Raw genomic sequence first — 17,889 nt, 5'->3', positions numbered from 1 at the left:
GAATGCTAAACAGTACTCAACTACTCCAAAAAAATAAAGGAAGGAAGAAAGAAAAGAGAAAAAGAGAACAAAAGGAAAATATAGAAAGCAAATGTCAAGATGGTAGATTTAAAAGAAATATGTTGGTATTTATACTAACAATAAATGATGTAAACATGAGTTACCCAAAACAAGAGCCACTAGCCACATGTGGCAATTTAAATGTAGATTTTAGTTATTTAAAAGTAATTAAAATTACAAGTTCAGTACCTCAGCTGCACTAGCCACATTTCAAGTGCTCAGTGACCACATCTGGCAAATGGCCACCATCCTGGAGAATGTGGATTATAGGACCTTTCCATCAGTACCCAAAATCCTACTGGAAACACTGTTTTAACCATTCCAATTAAGAAGCGGAAATTCTCAGATTAGATTAAAAGCAAGATTCTGCTATACAGTATATACAAGAAATCCACTTTATATATAAAGTCAGATAAGCTTATAAGTAAAAAGATTGGAAAAATATATCACATAAACAGTAACCACAAGCTGGAGTAGCTACACTAATATCAGAGTAGAATTCAGAACAACAAATACAACTAGAGGTAAAGAAAGACATTTTTACAACAATACATGGTCATGGTCAATTGATTAAGACAAACAATTCTAAATATTTGAATTGAAAATATACGAAGCAAAAACTGATAGGACTGGGGAAAAAACACAAATCCACAATTATAGCCAGAGTGGTTAACACTCTCTCAGTAGTTAATATGACAAGTAGACAGAAAATCAGTAAGGATGCAGGGAACGTAAACAATACTATCTACCAACCTGACCTGAATGACACACAGAACACCCCACCCCTAAACAGTTGAGTGCACATTCTTGTCAAATGCACATGGAACACTCACTAAGATATACTATATTTCATGCCATAAAGCAAGTCTTGATATATTTATAATAGCTGAAATCATACAAAATATATTCTCTGAACACAACAGAATTAAACTATAAATCAATAACAGATATCTGTGAATATACATAATTATCTGAAATTAAACAACATACTTTAAATAACTATAAGTAAAAGAAGAAATAACAAGGGAAATTAGAAAATATTTTTAACAGAATGAAATGAAAATACCATATATTAAAATTTACAGCAATGTATAGAAGGAAGTTTATAGCAATAAATACTTGTATCAGAAAGATCTCAAGTCAATGATCTAACAAAAGCAAATTAAACCCAAAGTAGGCGAAAGGAAGGAATAAAGAAGAGCAGAAATCAATTTGATCAACGTCGTATATGTAAAGAAAATTAATGAAATCAAAAGCTGGTTCTTTGAAACAATAAAATCAATAAATTTACATCAGAATAATACTGAGACAATAAACTTACTTAAATTAGAGTAGTCAAGAGCAGAAGAGAGAATAAATTACCAATATCAGAAATGACCAAGGAGACATCACTACAGATCCTACAGAATGAAACGATAGTAAAGGAATATTATAAGCAAATATATGCCACCTAATTTGACAATTTAGATGAAATGAACGAGTTCCCTGAAAAACACAAAACTAATAAAGCTCACTTGAGAAGAAACAGATAGCATGGATAGCACTATAGCATTAAAGAAAATGAATTTGTAGTTTAAAATCTTCCCACAGTGAAAACTCCAGGCTCAGATTGCTTCCCTGGTAAATTCTACTGCATATTTGCAGGAAGAATAGTACCAATTTTACATAAACTCTTTCAAAAAACAGAAGAGGAGGAAATACTTCCCAACTCACTTCAAGATGTGTTTTATAGTTACAGTAATCAAGACAGTGTGGTATCTGCTTAAGCAGAGTCATTTAGATCCATAAAAACAAATCAAGATCCCACCTAAACATACAAGTCAACTGATTTTAGACAAAAGTACCAAAATAATTCAATGAAGAAAGGACAGTCTTTTAAATCTATGGCACTAGAAACTTTGGATAGCTATTGAACCTCAACTCATAACCAAACACAAATATTAACTTAACATGGATCATAGATTTAAGTACAAAAGCTAAAAGAAAAAAAAAAACCTTCTTTAAAATAGGAAGAACATTCTTTGCAACTTAGTAGTAGGGAAAGGCTTATTAGGCAGTATACAAAAAGCAAAAACCATAAAAGAAAAAATTGATCACATCAAACAGTAAAACTTGTGACCTTCAAATGACATAGATAAGATAATTAAAAGATAAACCACCATCTGAAAGAAAATATTCACAATACAGATATCTGGGTGTTTTTGTTTTTGTTTTTGTTTTGAGACAGAGTCTCGCTCTGTTGCCCGGGCTAGAGTGACTGCCGTGGCATCAGCCTAACTCACAGCAACCTCAAACTCCTGGGCTCAAGCAATCCTCCTGCCTCAGCCTCCCAAGTAGCTGGGACTACAGGCATGTGCCACCATGCCCGGGTAATTTTTTCTATATATACTTTTAATTATCCATATAATTTCTTTCTATTTTTAGTAGAGACGGGGTCTGGCTCTTACTCAGGCTGGTCTTGAACTCCTGAGCTCAAACGATCCTCCTGCCTTGGCCTCCCAGAGTGCTAGAATTACAGGCATGAGCCACCATGCCCAGCCCACAATACAGATATCTGGCTTTGAAATCTGACAAAGCCCTTGTATCCAGAATAAATGAGCTCATATGACAACCCCATATAATATAAAATGGGCAATAAATTTGAATAGACACTATATAAAAAGATATACAAATAGCCAATAAGCACACAGCAAGATGATGAATATCAGAGAAATGCAAATAAACTACAATCAATGACATACGCTACACACCACCTTAGTGCACTTTGTGTTGCTGAGCAATTTAGAAAAGAAAAAAAGGTCTGTTTGTCTCATGATTCTGATGACTGGAAGGTCAAGACATGTGGTGAGGGCCAGGCTGCTTCCACTCCTGGCAGGAGGCAAAGGGGAGCTGGAATGTGCAGAGATCACATGGCCAGAGAAGAGCAGAGGTTGGGGGTGCCAGGCTATTTTTAACAGTCAGCTCTGGCTGGAACTAACAAAGTAAGAACTCACTTACCCCCTAGGGTGGATGGAAGGAATTAATCTACTCATGAGGGGCCCACCCCCAAGACACACACACCTCGCAGTAGGCCCCTCCTCCAACACTGGGGATCACATTTCAACATCAGGTTTGGAGGATCAAATATCCACACCATAGCACCATCCACAGAACAGCTACACTTAAAGCACTGACAATAACAAGAGTTGGCATGGATGCAGAGAAAGTGAAGCTCCCCCCTGCTGCTTGGGGGAACTTAAAATAGTGCGACTACTCTAGAGAACAGCTTGGGCATTTCTTTAAAAGTTACACTAACCATATGACCAGCAATTCAACTCCTAGATACTTACCACCCCACGGAAAGGAAGTGGTAAGTGTGATACCCACAGCAAACACACGGCTAAGGCAGGCAGACGCAAAAGAGTACATGCTACATGGCTCCACATGTGTCAGACTCTGGAAAGAGAGACCTAATTTAGAGCGGCAAAAAGCAAATTAGTGGTGGCCTTGGCCTTGAGCTGGGGCAGCAGTGGCTGACCAGGTGGGAGCAGAGGGAACCATCTGAGGTCATGAAAATGTTCTTCACCTTCACAGGGGCTGACGTTACGGGGGTATGTACTGGCCAACTCTCACTGAACTGTACCCTTAACTGGATGCAGCGCAGTGTATGTCAATTAAACTCCAAAGAAGTCACTGCCTGGGTTCCAGAGGAGAGGTGTGGCAGAAGCCTCAGCCTGTCTCTGCTCCCAGCCAGGAGCCTTCCCTCCCTGTGCGCCACCACCGCACAGCCAGGTCTTCCCAGCACCAACCTCCCCAGCCTGGGATCTCGAGTTGCCGATCACTCTTCTGGCCAGAGGTCAAGTGCAGCTTGTGGGCCTCCCTGACACAGCTTTGGCCATCTGCAGCCCACCCCCTCCCACAGGCCAGCCCACCTGTGAGTTTCTAGACCAGAACCCAGTACAATGAACTACATGTTCCAGAAATGTCTGTTGAATGACATATAAACTCACAGCTGAGGGAACCAAGGTGCACACCGTCCTGTCACCAGGCAGGCTGCGAGACTGCCTCCAGAGCACTGTTCCCTTCTTTCTGGGGTCCTCAACCACGAGGCAGGTGGGCACCTAACACTACACTGCTACCCGCCAACTACAGCACAGGCATCCTGTCCTTATCATTCTCCCACTGGGCCAACCCAGCAATACATGCAAGAGTCGTAGAAACAGGACACATGGCCTAGACATGAAAATACAAGAGACCCAAGACGCTGGGGTATAGGCCTGTTGGGTACAGGCTTCCTTGGAGGGGCAGCCACGGGGCCAGAGGCACCAGCTTTCACAAGACAGACTCGAACGATCCGTAGCCCTGGCCTGGGCCTGAAGGAGGGCAGGAGGGTCCCCCCCTCTTGTCGGTCCTCTCCCCGACATGCCCTGAGTCCACTTCCCAGACTCCATCTGCACACCACTGAAGTGGCTTTACTCGCAGTCAGTAAAATAAAATAAAAAATGGGCAGTGCTTACCATCAGGGCTTTCTCTCCCACCTCATTCCCACCCTCCACTCCTCTTGTGAGCAGAGATAATGGGATGTTCCAACAGCACCAAAAGAAAGCAAGCGCCTCCCTGCCAGGGCCTGCACCTCCCTACGTCCCACTGCAGGCACCGCGTGTGTGCCCGCCGCAGGAAGACACATGAAGGTTTTTAATGAACATTTGGCAATTATGGGGAATTACGAGGGTCTGGACCCTGCCCCCATCTGCTCTAATAAGCAGCTCTTCCTTTAACCAGGTCCCAAAGGCACCTGCAGCCGCAGCAGGAGGGGAGGCCCCCAGGGCAGGAGCTCAAGAGGGGGCACCCACACAGCCATTGGATTGTGGATTCCACAGTCAGCACCGGAGATTCTTCAGACCTCCATCACCCCTCCCCACGCCTGCCTGGCTGCTTGCGCTGCCCAGCAAGCTGACTGGCTGTCAGGCTCTGTCCCCACTAGGCATGACCCTAGGCCACACAGTGCCCCACCTGCCAAAGGAGGTCGATGGAAGGATGATGTCCTGACCCGGTTTCAGGCAGGAGCAGGCCCAGTGACAACAGCATGCAGCCCTGCTCCGTGTGACACCCCAGACGCAGGCTGACTACCCCTCTCCCCAGGAGGGGAAGGGCAGTACGGGGCATTCCCTCTTCTACAGCCTGATGGGCTCAGCCCGATACCCAGTACCCCACTCGCCAGGGGCCACTTCCATGCTTGGTGCCTCTATCCTTCCCTGTTGAGTAAGGGTGACGATAGAGTCCCCAAACAGGCTGTCGTGGGTCCACCTAGCATGGCACCCAACACAGCCTCAGGGCTCAGAGTGGCCAGCCCAACTCACTCAATGCCACCCCTGCTGCAGACAGGATGTAGGGTGTGCACAGGTCTATAGGGTGCAACCTCAGAGAAGGGTGGGACAGAACACCCACCAGTCCTCCCCCATCACAGAACCACAGGACTTCTCCCTGGCCTCCAGGCCTGGGGGCAGTGGCCAGATTCTGCTAGTATAGCCTCAGCAGGATACTGGTGGCTGCTGCCTTCTAGACCCGGGAGGCTCCCTGCTCACCCATTTGTCCAGCTGAGGGACAGACACAAGGAGAGAGAGCTAGTGGGATGGAGGTCCGATCCACCATGCCCTCCCCACTCTAAGCCTCTACACACCCACGATCGCAGTTTCCAGGAGAAATGGAGAAATCCCAAATCTCAGCCTGTGACTATGTGAGGGTTATCATCAGCACCCCGGGCCAGTCCTGGCAGCCTGGAGTGAAGAATTGAAACATTCCTAAAGCACAGTTGACTTCTCGAGGACACGCTGCTGTGTGATGCTCAATGCCTCTCAGTCACATCTTCCCAGGTGACGACCAAGACGGGTGTCTGCCCCTGCAAGGGAAAGCAGGGCAAGGAGTGTCCTGGGACCCTGCCCCCTGCTGTGGGTGAGGCGGAGAATGCGGGGAGAGGAGGGACACAGGGAACGGCATATGCAAAGGCACCACAGCGTCAAGGGGGGTCCTCTTTCCAGCAGCGGCAGCTCAGAGTGCCCAGAGGACAGGGTGCATGGAAGCACAGGAAGGGTGGCACCGGCCTACCGGGTCACAGCTCTGGCCATGTGCAGGAGGCACTGGAGGAGCCAGGGAAGGGCTGGACACGGGAGACACAGGGACGTGACTGCACGTCAGGAGGATGCACTCAGCTGCCCTGGGGCTGGGAGATGGGCCAGGATAGCAGGGAGCGGCCAGGAGTCAGCCGCGAGGCCAGCACGGGGGCAAACAGGATCTTGCCCTGGGTGGCTGCTCGGGGCCAAACCATCCCACCACCTCCCCCGGCACCACCTCATCCTCCACGATGTCAAGGTCGCCCTGTCAATGTCACCATCCACTTGGCCACTAACCGCCCAGCAAGCTGCTCTCTGGCAGCCCAGTCCTCGTGCTAAGGATCTCTAAGTTTGCCACTCCCTACATCTTCCCACCATGGCAGCTGGCAGAGGACGGAGAGCCTGTCCTTGCAGCACACAGAGCAAGGGGAGGCCCTGGGGCTGGCTCCAGACTCTAGCACCAGAGGCGTCTTCGGAAGCAGACAGTTCTCCCAGCTACAGCCAGAAAGGACCCCCATACCGCACCCCCGACTCTGCCAAGAGGAAAGGCTGTCCTCGCAGACGCACTCCCAGGGGATCCAACCGACCCCGAGCAATGTCTTGTGGCAAGGGCCAGACGGCCAGGCCCTGGAGCTGCCACTTCCTGCCACCTCATCCTGAGGGCTAAGTGGGGAAGCCGTACCATCCAGGTGCCCTGCAGCGCCCTGCGAAGTCTGTTTGTCCAGGTGGGGCCGGCAACACCTGCTGGGAACCTCTTCCAGGCACTGTCAGCTCCAGGAGTCGCCATCCTTGCACAGGCTCAGGCCTGTGTCTTGAGGAGAACCTTGGCCGACCCGCTGCAGCCCTGCACTCCGGGGAGCCATCCAGTCCCAGCAGCATGACCTGTCTGGGCAGCTTCCACTGCAGCAGGCAGACCTCACCCCTGCAGCTGGAGTCCAGGGCAGGCACCGCGATGCTACCCTCCTCTTCCAGCTCTCCACTGCACCGCGGCCTCACGCACCAGTCCGCGGCCCCAAGTGCCTGCCAAGACCGCAGCACGTCTGTGCCATACCTACTGCCCAGCACCCGTCTGGGCCCCTACCACGCTCGCAGCTGCTGGACACTGGGCCCACACTGACCTCTGTCAACCTCCCGACCCGCTGGACACCAACAGACTGATGCTACCCTGGAGGAAAAGGGCTTCACCTGAGCCGCAGGGCCTCCACAGAGGGCCCAACATGGCCCCAGCAAACCCTCCCTCCCGGGTCTCAACCTGCCCACCTTGACACTGCAGGGCTGGACCACCCACTACGGAGGCCTCTCCTGGGTGCTAAAAACAGTAACAGAGCAGGATGTTTCAAACCGCAGCTCTGAGACCCAGCTCAGGAAACCAATTTAGAAAGTCACAACTAGCTTTATTTTAATGGCTAGAACAGGACAGGACGGGACAGGACAGAAGAAGATTGGCAGATGTGGAATGTCAGAGGGTGGGCACTGTCGAATGCCTGCATCTCTGTGTGTGTATCCACACGGGGCAGTGCCAGCACACGGACGTTTCTCCACAGCTGTGGTGCACGGGCAGGACCAGACGACCGCGAGAAGAGGGCCCCAGCTCCTCTGTCTGCATGTCAGAATTTACCTCTGAAGCTCCCTTCATACTTCAAAAATGTTTGCCAGATGCACAAATGTGTGGATGGCTGTGCAAGTGAGTGAGTGGAGTGCAGGGTGAGTGAACAAGGACGCACCAGGTGCTGACAGGGGGAAGAGGAAGCGGAGGAGGCCAAGGAGGAGGAGAGGAGGTCCCTGTGCAGCGGGGAGGGGGGCAATACGGCCGAGGTGGGCCCACCCTCCAGGTGGCCAGAGCAGCGCCCTGGCGGGGCAACCTGCGGCGAGGAACTCACCTCTGAGTGGCTCCAGGCCGAAGCCCTCGGAGGGCAGGGCCTGGCAGGAGAAGGTCTTGGCCACCACCTGTTCTATGGGCGTGAGTGCCAGGGGCTGGGGCTTGCCGGGGCCCAGGTCAGGGCCGTGAGCTGCCTTCCGGAGGTCACCCAGCTTGCGCCGCACAACCGCTCTCAGGTCCCGCCACTTGTGCTTCAGGTCCACAACATCACGGCGACAGTAGCCCAGTGCGTTCACAGCCTGCAGAATGCGGCTCCACACGCGGTACCTGCGGGTGGGCTCAGCCTTCAGCAGCCCCGTGCCAAACAACAGCTGGTGGTGCTTGCTCACCTTGGACACCAGCACCTCAGTCTCCTGTGGGCAGAAGTTGGGCTTCCTCTTCTTGGCCCGGCTGGCACTGGGTCCCGTCATGCGGCCATGGGGCCCAGCGGCCAAGTCCTTCCTCGGGCCAGTGGTGGGTGGCGAGGTGGGCTCTGGTGTCCGGCTGCCTTCAGGGGCAACCCCTGGCCCTGGAAAGGCACCAAAAGGTGGGTGTTTAAGGCTCCAGGCCCAGGGGAAGTGGCGGCTCCGGCAGCAGCTCCCTGGGACGCCTCCTCTTTGGCTTCTGCTTCTGGATACGGCTGCCCACTCCCAGCCACCACCCGCCCTGCTGGGTGTCCAGAGACCTGGGTCCAAGCCTCCCAGTTCTGCCACTGCCTTGCAAGGTGCCACTGGCAAGGTACCAAACTTCTGGGCCACAGTCCTTCATCTCCAAAACAGGCCCCACCTGACTTCCATGGCCACCATCAGGGCAAGGGAGCTGGGACAGGGCCTGGAGGTCAGACCTGGCCCTCTGCATGCATCTCCCATCCTCAGGCCCCAGGGAAAGGCGCTCTGGGGCCAGGAATGGGGCTGCTCCTGGGGACATCCCTGGCCTGGGGGCAGCCCTCGCCGGCTGACATGCAGGATGCCATTCACACCCGCCTGCCTGGCAGCTGCAGGACCTTGAGAGCCCCGTGAGTGCTGCCGTCCCTCCTGCACTCCAGCTGCTCTGCAGCTTCACTCCTCTGCCATTCCATGCCAGCCTGGAGCTCGTGGGGGCTGGCCCAGCAAACAGTGCCCAGGTCTCTGTGTCTTTGCTCACGTATGAGCTTTGTCAGGACCAGACTGGCTTCCTGATGATTGGGGCAGGTGTGTTGCCGGGGGTATGGCTCTGTAGGGTCAGGGACTCAGGTTTCCCAAAGGCAGGGACAGTGGCCCCAACAACAGAAGGCTCCCCGAGGGCATGTCTGAGCCTCATGGGGAGGAAGTACTCAAGAGTGGGCTTCTCTCTCCGGGTCTTGTCTTCCTGGAAGCACCCGGAAGGGACCTCTCTGCCAGGAGGGAAGTCCACCCAGGCCCACACCTCTGCAGAGGCCACCACACCTATTCCTCCCTAAATCATACCCCAAGGACCCTCACACCCCCTCACCAGCCCACTCCATAAGGACGATCAGGCTCTGGACAAAGGGGCCCCATGAGCAGGTCCAGACCCCCAGGCATGAGCGCCCCCTCGTCCCACTGTGCAGGCCTGGTCCCTGAGCCTACAGGGCCCTAATGGCCCTGGTCATCACATTCTTCCCTCGGGTGGCCAGTCCAGACTGGCCATGCCATCTGTCCTCCTCAGGGGGAGAGGGCAGTGGGGGTAAGGGTGAGATGGGCCTCAGCGCCTGCCCCAGCCTCCTCCCCTGCAGCTGCCTGGGCACCCCCACAGCTCCTGCCTGTGGACCCCTCCCTCCTTAGCGCCGGCATCTCTGAGTGGCCTTCCCGGGACCCCCCAGACCCAGTGTCTGAGTGGAAGTACCTCGCTTCCTGGCCCTCGGGACTCTGGGTGCACCCGCCGGCCCCAGATCGCCTTCCCCGTCCTTCCCCACACAGGGGTCCTGTGAGTTGCTCTCTGGCGATGGGCAGGGGAAATGGCGGATTCCATACTCGGTCCAACATCTAGCGCACTCTACAGACAGCAAGGGACAATCACGATTACTCCCAGCCTGCCTGTGCAAGTAGCTCAGGGCACTGCCGTCAGTGCCAGGACCCATGCACAGACAGCAGGCACCCAAGCCAAAGCAGCTCTACTGGGGCCCACCTCCTTCAGGAAGCCCTCCCTGACTATCATGTCCTCCAGAACATCCCCCTTTTTCAGAACACCAGGATGGAAGTTCAGAACTGTAGGCGTTCTGGATTTTTCTCCAAACCACAGTTCTTCTGAAAGGTGACCCCAAACTAGGCCACGACCCCCTAAATCAGGCCCAGAGACATGGTCACAGATGAAACTTGGGTGGGTATTGTATTACCCTCTGCAGCAATGAGGTAGAAACATGGAGAGTCAGGCTTCATTATGATTCATGGCATTTCAAGATTGCCACAACATCCAAGCATGGGGACATTCTATTGTATTTTATAAAAGTATTGTTCCATGGTATATGGGAAGTGAAAAGCAAAACAACATGCTTCTCCCCAACACCTGGCAACGTGGCTGAGGCACAACCACAGAGGTGCCCTGTGGCACCCTCCACCACTCCAGGGTTTGAACCCCACAAACGACACATCTTAATTTTCTCTAATAATTTCCACTTAGTCAAACATCACCATTTCTGGACACGTTTTACTAAAATTTGTCTATCCTCAGATGCACCTTATAAAAATATGTTAACATCTCTGGAATAAAGATGTGCCTTTCAATCCATGGCCTCCCAGAGCCAGTGACACGCAGCGTGCACCAGGCTGAGGGCACAGAAAGGAGACCCCAGGAGCCTGTCTGCAACCTGCTCCCCAGGTGCTCCCTGAGGAGACTGAGGCACTCTTGACCACCCAAGCAGGTCACAACGCAGCTGGCTTAGATGATCTTGCAGACGGCACCAACAGCCTCTAGCGAGTCCCCAGGTCAGCAGAGACACCCTGGGTCCTGTCTCCACACTGAGCGCCTGAAGCAGCAACCATGGAAAAGGTCCTTCATGTAACCCTCGGAGAAGAAAGCTTGGCATCCTCTGGTGGGGCCGCTGCACCCAGCGTGACAGGCAAGGAAGGGTTGCCCCAAAGGCTCTCACTGGGCCCCCCAAGAGGTGGGAGGGGTCCCAAAGGCCCCAAACCACACTGGCAGAGGCAGGCCCTGCTGGTGGCACAGACTTGGGGAGGGACTCCAGTGCCCCTGGCTCACCTTCCTAGAATGCGGCCCACTCATCCCCCAGCTCTGGCCCTGGGTGGGGAGGGGAGGAGGGCACACAAGGAAATGGTGGTGGGCAGGGGCAGTCTAGCTTATTTGGGGGTACAGCTTCCTATAGGACAGAGAACTGCAGCGAGGTGGATCTCAGGGCCAGAACAAGAGCAGTCTGCAATCCCCCCACCGGGGAGGGAGGCCCAGGCTAAAGCCACCAAGTCGCAGGCTTCTCTGAGTATCTGAGTGACTGTGAGCCTCCAGGCCAAGGCCTGGCCCTCCAGCTTCCAGAAGCCATTCTCTCCTGGCAGAGACATACTCATCAGACCCAACACCCCCACGCCAGCAGTCGCTGTCCCAGACAACAGTGTACAAGGAGGGATTCCAGGTACTCGGTGACTAGGTGCCCACCTGCTCCAGGGTGGGTCGCCTGCCCAGGCCCCAGAGAGACTGCAGGCCTGCTGGCAGCTGATGCGCAAGGACACTCTATCACCTCATCACACTAGCATCCACTCACCGCAAGTCCAGGTTCTGCCAAGGCCACACTACTCCATGCCACCCCCAGATACCCTTGGAGGGGCCAGTACAGTCTGCCCACCCGAATCAAAGGAACTCACACTCTGGAAGGGAGGAGAGGCGAGGGGAGGGCAGGCAGGCCTGGGACGGTTACTGTTTGCTTTTTATTAGAATAATACACATAAATTGCAGAAAAAAAATTAAATGCAGACAATTATGAATTAAAAAACAAAGATCACAACATCCAGAAATAAATATTAAAAATTATTAATGCTGGGGGGGCAGTTGTTTCATACAACTAAAATATTGAGTGTACGGTTTTGCTTCTTGCATTTGCATTACCAGTAACCATAACTTGCACAGAGCTCACTCAAGGATCTCCAACAATGGGATTTCCTGTTCCATCACGAGCCCTCACTTTCTCAATTGTTTCCCCAAAGCTAGACATTTCCAGTATTTCCAAACTGTCATCTTGCAGGGAACACCTCTGCCTACATTGCTGATTATCTCCTAAGATGGAGCCCAAAAAGAGGCATGGCTGGGCCAAAAGAGGGACCGTTCCAAGGTGCCCTGAAACTGGCTGTGCCCAGACCCCGGGAGGAGACAGCAGCACCCTGCCTCTCCTCACAGTGCCCACTTCCGCCAGAGGTTAGCACTGGCATGTATGGGTACCTCGGTTTCCATCTCTGAGGTCACCAGTGAGGCTGACCTCTCCTCAGGCACTGACCAGCCATCCTAGCTGTCTCTAGCTGTCTGTAGACCCGGCCCGTTTTTATGAGGATTGGGGGGGTTCCCTTCTATGCATTTGAGTTATTTTGTTTTTCCTTTTGATACAGAATCTCACTCTGTCGCCCTGGGCAGAGTGCAGTGGTGTCATCACAGCTCACAGCAACCTCAAACTCTTGGGTCAAGCGATCCTTCTGCCTCACCCTCCCGAGTAGCTGGGACTCCAGGCACACACCACCATGCCCAGCTAATTTCTCTAATTTTTGTAGGGGTCTCACTATGTTGCCCAGGCTAGTCTTGAACTCCTAAGCTCAAGCGATCCTCCCGCCTCGGCCTCCCAGAGTGCTAGGATTACAGGTGCGAGCCACCACGCCAGGCCTCATTTGAGAACTTTATGTGTGAACAATCTGCCAGTTGTTTTCTTGCTGCCTTTGTCTATGGGACATTAGGATGAAGAGATGGCCCTGAGGCACTGCCATAAATAGGATAGCAAGGACCGTGGCACATAGCAGGGGCTGGGTAACTGCAGCGATTCCTCCGCCCATGGGCATCTTGTCCAGACCCTGTCCTTTCCCAGCTCCTACAGGCCTCAAAGGCCCACCCACATGAGGCCTTCCCCAGTCATCCAGGGCAGAGAGGAGCATAAAGAAACGCCAGGCCCCAGTCTCCACGATTTTCAACAAATCAGGACAGCACTGATCCTTTTCCAACAGAAATGCAATTAGGTTAGAAATCATTTTTTTTAAAAAACCTACCAAAAAAATACGAATGTTTGGAAATGATGAAATGCACTTCTAAAAAACTGCTGGGTCAAAGAAGAAATCATAACGGAAATTAGAAGATATTTAGAACTGAACAAATATAAAAATACCATATATTTTAAAAATGTGTGATATTCAACTAAAGCAGTGATTCTTTGGAAATTCATAATTTTAAGTGCTTTTATTAGAAAAGAATAAAAACTGAATATTGAACATGAATGAGCTTTATAAACATCCAATCTGGGAGTTAGATGAATAAAATAGTATCAACTCAGAGAAAAAATGAGGAAAATAACAAAACCACGAGCAGAAATCAAACAAATTTTAAAACTGACATCTAACAGAAAGGATCAAGAAAGCCAGAAGTCACATCTTTGCAGAGACCTGTAAAATTGCCAAGTCTCTGTCAATATTGATTACAGAAGAAAATAGAAGATACAAATATAAAACATTAGGAATGAAAAAGGGGATGTGATTCACATATTGCTGAAATTAATGGAACGGCCGCAACCTTGAGCCCTTGCATGGCCTGGGCGTGAGAATGGCAAGCCCCCTGGGTGCTCCACGCGCAGCCTTGCTCAGCCTGCGGCCGCGCAGTGCCCAAGCTGGCCCTCAGCTCCGCTTCCCGGAGGAAGGCCCAGCCCGCTGCTGCACGAGTCTGTGCTCCTAACCACTGTAACCACCGCACGATGCTGCCCCGGGTTACACTTGGCCTGGAAAGGCTACGATTTTATTCAACAAATCGAATGTTTTGATAAAGCAGACACATTTCCAGAAAAACGTAACTTAAAACTGACCCATGAGAAAACAGAAAACTTTGAAGAAGTTTTTACAACTAGAGAAATTAATTAGTAGTTCAAAAACTTTGAGCAAAGAAAAGACACTAGACCCAGACAGTTTCATAGCAAAATCCCAGAAACATTCAACAACACACAATCCCATTTTTCCACAGACTCATAAAGAACACAATGACCATTTCCACTCATTGTAGTGAGGTTCCAGCCAGCTCACAGAAGGAAGAAAAACAAGTAAAAGGTGAAAGCGTTAGAAAAGAAGAGAGAAAAACTATCATTATTCACAAATAACACAAATGATATAGAAAGCTCAAAAGATTCCACAGGCAAATTATTACAATTAATTAAAAAAAGTTTGGCAAAATGGCTGGATACAGAGTCAGTAGACAAAAATCAATTGTACTACATGGGAAAGCCCACTTTCCTCAAGGGTAAAAAATGATGGAGGGGAACGTGGAGATGAAGACTCAGGCACATGGACCCACCACAGCACGTGGCTCTTTCTAGGCTCCTGCTTCAAACACGCACTGTGAAGACACGGTGCTCCTCGAAGCCACCGGCAATCCGAGCGGCAGACTCAGTTCCGTGGCTGAAATGAGGCATTACAATGGGACACTGTCATGTATGAAAGGAGTCCTCTTTTAGAGACACACTGAAATAGTAACAGAGGAGATGATCTGATGTCTGGGATTTACTTCAAAATGACACAGCAGGGAGCAGGGAGGGCACAACTGCGGCCAGACTGGCCACCAGCAGTGGCAGAGGAAGCTGAGGGATGCACTGGGGTTCCCTACATGATTGTGTCTACTTCTGGTGTTTGATATTTTCCATATTTAGAACATTAATGAACAAAACATTTAAAAATTAAATAAAATCTCTGGACTTTGCTTTTTTTTAAAAGCCCACTGTCTCATGCCTGTAATCCCAGCACTCTGGGAGGCTGAGGCAGAAAGCTTGCTTGAGCCCAGGAGTTCGAGCTGCAGTGAGCTATGATCACACCACCGCACTCCAGCCTGGGGACAGAGCAAGACTCTGTCTCAAAAAAAAAAAAAAAAAAACCTCTTGCTTGTGCACACAACAGCAACAAACATCTATCTAGAAAACATAACGTTCAGAATGGCACCACGTACAATGTACTAGAAGACTCAGAATGATGATGTCCATTCTCCCCACATTCATCCAGTAGATGCAATGAAATTCCAGTCAAAACTCCAAAGGTTTGACAAGGTGATTCTAAAATTTATGTTCAGTATCAAAGAGTCAAAAATACTCAAGAAATGTCTATAGAAAAATAGGAAGTGCAACTTGCCCTAAAAAATATTGAGAATTACAATAAAGCTATAGAAATTAAGGTGGATTTTGACATAGGAATAGAAAAATTGAGCAAAAGGACCCATATGGAAACTTTATCACACAGCTGTCACTGCAGGACTACAGAAAAAAAGACAGAATAAATAGCCCAGACAATTTGTTATGCAAATACAGAAACACCACCATTAGAGCTTCCCTTCCACCCTCACTCTACCTCACACCATAAACAAAAACCAATTCCAGCTGGATTAAAAACTTAAATATGAAAAACAAATTACATAATCTATAGAGGAAAATACAGGATACTATCATTATCATCTTGTGATAGAAGTTATTAAACTAAACAGGAAAATGCAAACCCTGAGAGAAACGACTGATAAATTCAAGGGTGTCCTCGCTGGGCCCTTATCGTGAGCAGGTGCCACACTGAAAAGCATGCCTGAACTGGACCAGGACATTTGCAGCACGTCTTACAAGGGTTTCATCTCCAGAACGTAGAAGGAAATCTCGCAAATCAATTAGTACAAGACAAACCCAAGAGAAAATAAACAAAAACAGTCAAGCAAAGGGACGACCCAAATAGCCAATAAACATATGGAAAAGATGATAGATCCCATTAGTTTCCAGAGAGTATCAGCTGAAACAAGAAGAGACCATTGCACATCCACCAGGCTGGCAAAAAGTCACCATGTGACACACTGGTGCCGACAAGGACATGGCGTGAAGGGAGCTCCGTGTGGGAGCGGGCATCAGCATGCCGTGGGTACCCAGCCCCGGGACCACCACCCCTCCTCTGACCCTGGGGAGGCCCTGGACTGCAGGCACAGGCGCTCAGCAACGCTGTGACTGAGGGAGGCGGGAGACAACCTCAGTGCCCCTCAGGCGTGGGACAGGCATAGATGCCGCAGTGTACGCCAAATACAGTGCAGCAGGGAAAACAAAAGAATGGCACCTACACACAACATGGAGGCTCTCAGAACACAAGGCATAAAAGCAGCAAATAGCGGATACACACAAATCACCTGATCCCAGTAAATGAAGTTCAAAAACTCAGCAACACACTGTTTAGGGATAAGGGCACACATAAGTAAAACTATGAAGAAAAAGCAAAAGCAATAAATATGCAATTCAGGGCAAGGGGGCAAGGATGTGGGATGCAGAAAGGGTGGGGCAGGTGTCAGGTGTCACTCATCTCTAAACCACTGTACTTGATCTCTAGGCATAGGCCCTGAGAAGGGCCCTGAGGCTCCACGGGAGCCCAGCCCCAGGGTCGGGGAGAGTTCCTGCCCTAAGGCAGCTGCTAGGCTGAGCTCAAGGCCTGAGCAGACAGAAGTAAGCCAAGAGCTCGAGGCCCCAAATTCGATCCCCTTCCCTACTGCTGGAGGCTGCCCTGACCTGACACTGGGAGCCAGATGACAGAACCTGCGGCCAAGACATCCGTTACTGGGCCTGCCACCTGGAGGGCACCTTCCAGGCCAGATCTACAGTCCGAGCTGAGGGCGGAGGGGAGGGCAGGAGCCAGGGTGAGGCCAGGGACCACCATGGGATCCTGATGGCCTGCAGTGGGAGGTAGGAAGAGGATGTGAAGCTCGGTGGAGTGGAAAGAGCAGAGGCTTAGAACTCAGAAATACCTAGAAGTAGGTCCCAGCTCTGCCCAGCTCCCTCTACATGGCCATGGGGAGGCATCGGTCACCCCACGGGCCCCAGTGTCCTCCTATGTCTGCTGCGCAGAGCCTCCTGCTCCACATTGCCATTAGGGAGACTAGGGAAGATTGCTCATCCACTCAGCCATTCTCCAAACACCCAGAGTGCCACCGCCCAGCAGCTGGTACTCTGTGTGCCAGCTCCATCCTCGGAGCAGGACCTTGGACACCGAGGTCTTCCCCCCAAAAAGGGCAGCTGCTCCGCATCCTTCCTCTCCTGACACCCAAATTGCCCCAGGCTGGAGCTCAACAGTCACCCATGGTCTCAGGTCACCGGCAAGGTTTCTAGGAAGAACAGAACCCCTCTACTTAGCCACCAGCGAGACTAAGCCTGAAGGCCCCACCCACTGCTGTCCCACCCACCACCCCTGCTGCCAGCTGCTGTCATTACCTAGGGGCTGATAGCCTTGTCTTGAGGGTGCCCCGAAAGGGCCGCGGCTCCCCAGGCCACCTCCGCCAGTGATGGATCCATAAGACATCTTCTTACAGAAGGCAGGGCCGGCAGCCTCCTTGCTGAGCTGGAGGAACCACAAAGGGGGCGGGGGGAGGGAGGTGAAGAGGGGAGGGTTAAAGCCCAGATTCACAGAGGCCTCATGCCTGCCCTGACCCCTTAGCCTGGCTCTGCTGTGCCTGTTCCCAAGGCCACCCCAGGCTCCTTGCCACCCCCACGGCAGCAACCCCCACCAAGCCCTTCTGGCGGCTTCTTATTCCACTGGCGCCAGGGTGGGAACACGACACAGCCCTAAAGAGAGCAGCCCCCGCCCCTCCCTATGGGACCCCCAGCTAGGCGAGCCTTCTTGCTGGCACTTAAAGACCACGGATGTCCCATTTGGAGCCCTGGCTCCCCTTGCTCTCCAAGCCCCCCACAAGCCCATCCCT

At 51.2% G+C, this 17,889-nt stretch overlaps 1 protein-coding gene across 2 annotated transcripts in view; it reads right to left on the bottom strand.

Moving 5' to 3' along the window:
• Positions 1 to 17,523, bottom strand: part of TSNARE1 (t-SNARE domain containing 1) — a 115,919-nt gene extending 98,396 nt beyond the window's left edge. For both annotated transcript variants that reach the window (XM_069465939.1, XM_069465938.1), the window contains exons 1-3: positions 17,402 to 17,523; positions 9,850 to 9,999; positions 8,030 to 8,536 (exon numbers count right to left, since the gene is read on the bottom strand). In XM_069465939.1, coding sequence (XP_069322040.1) covers positions 8,030 to 8,536; positions 9,850 to 9,999; positions 17,402 to 17,489 — 745 coding nt within the window. In that variant the 5' untranslated portion in view covers positions 17,490 to 17,523. The remainder of the gene's footprint in view (positions 1 to 8,029; positions 8,537 to 9,849; positions 10,000 to 17,401) is intronic.
• Positions 17,524 to 17,889: the final 366 nt, after the last annotated feature.

This window comes from Eulemur rufifrons, chromosome 3, assembly GCF_041146395.1.
Source record: "Eulemur rufifrons isolate Redbay chromosome 3, OSU_ERuf_1, whole genome shotgun sequence".
Taxonomy (NCBI): domain Eukaryota; kingdom Metazoa; phylum Chordata; class Mammalia; order Primates; family Lemuridae; genus Eulemur; species Eulemur rufifrons.
Note: the sequence above shows the minus strand (reverse complement) of the source record. Positions and strands in the feature narration are given on the sequence as shown.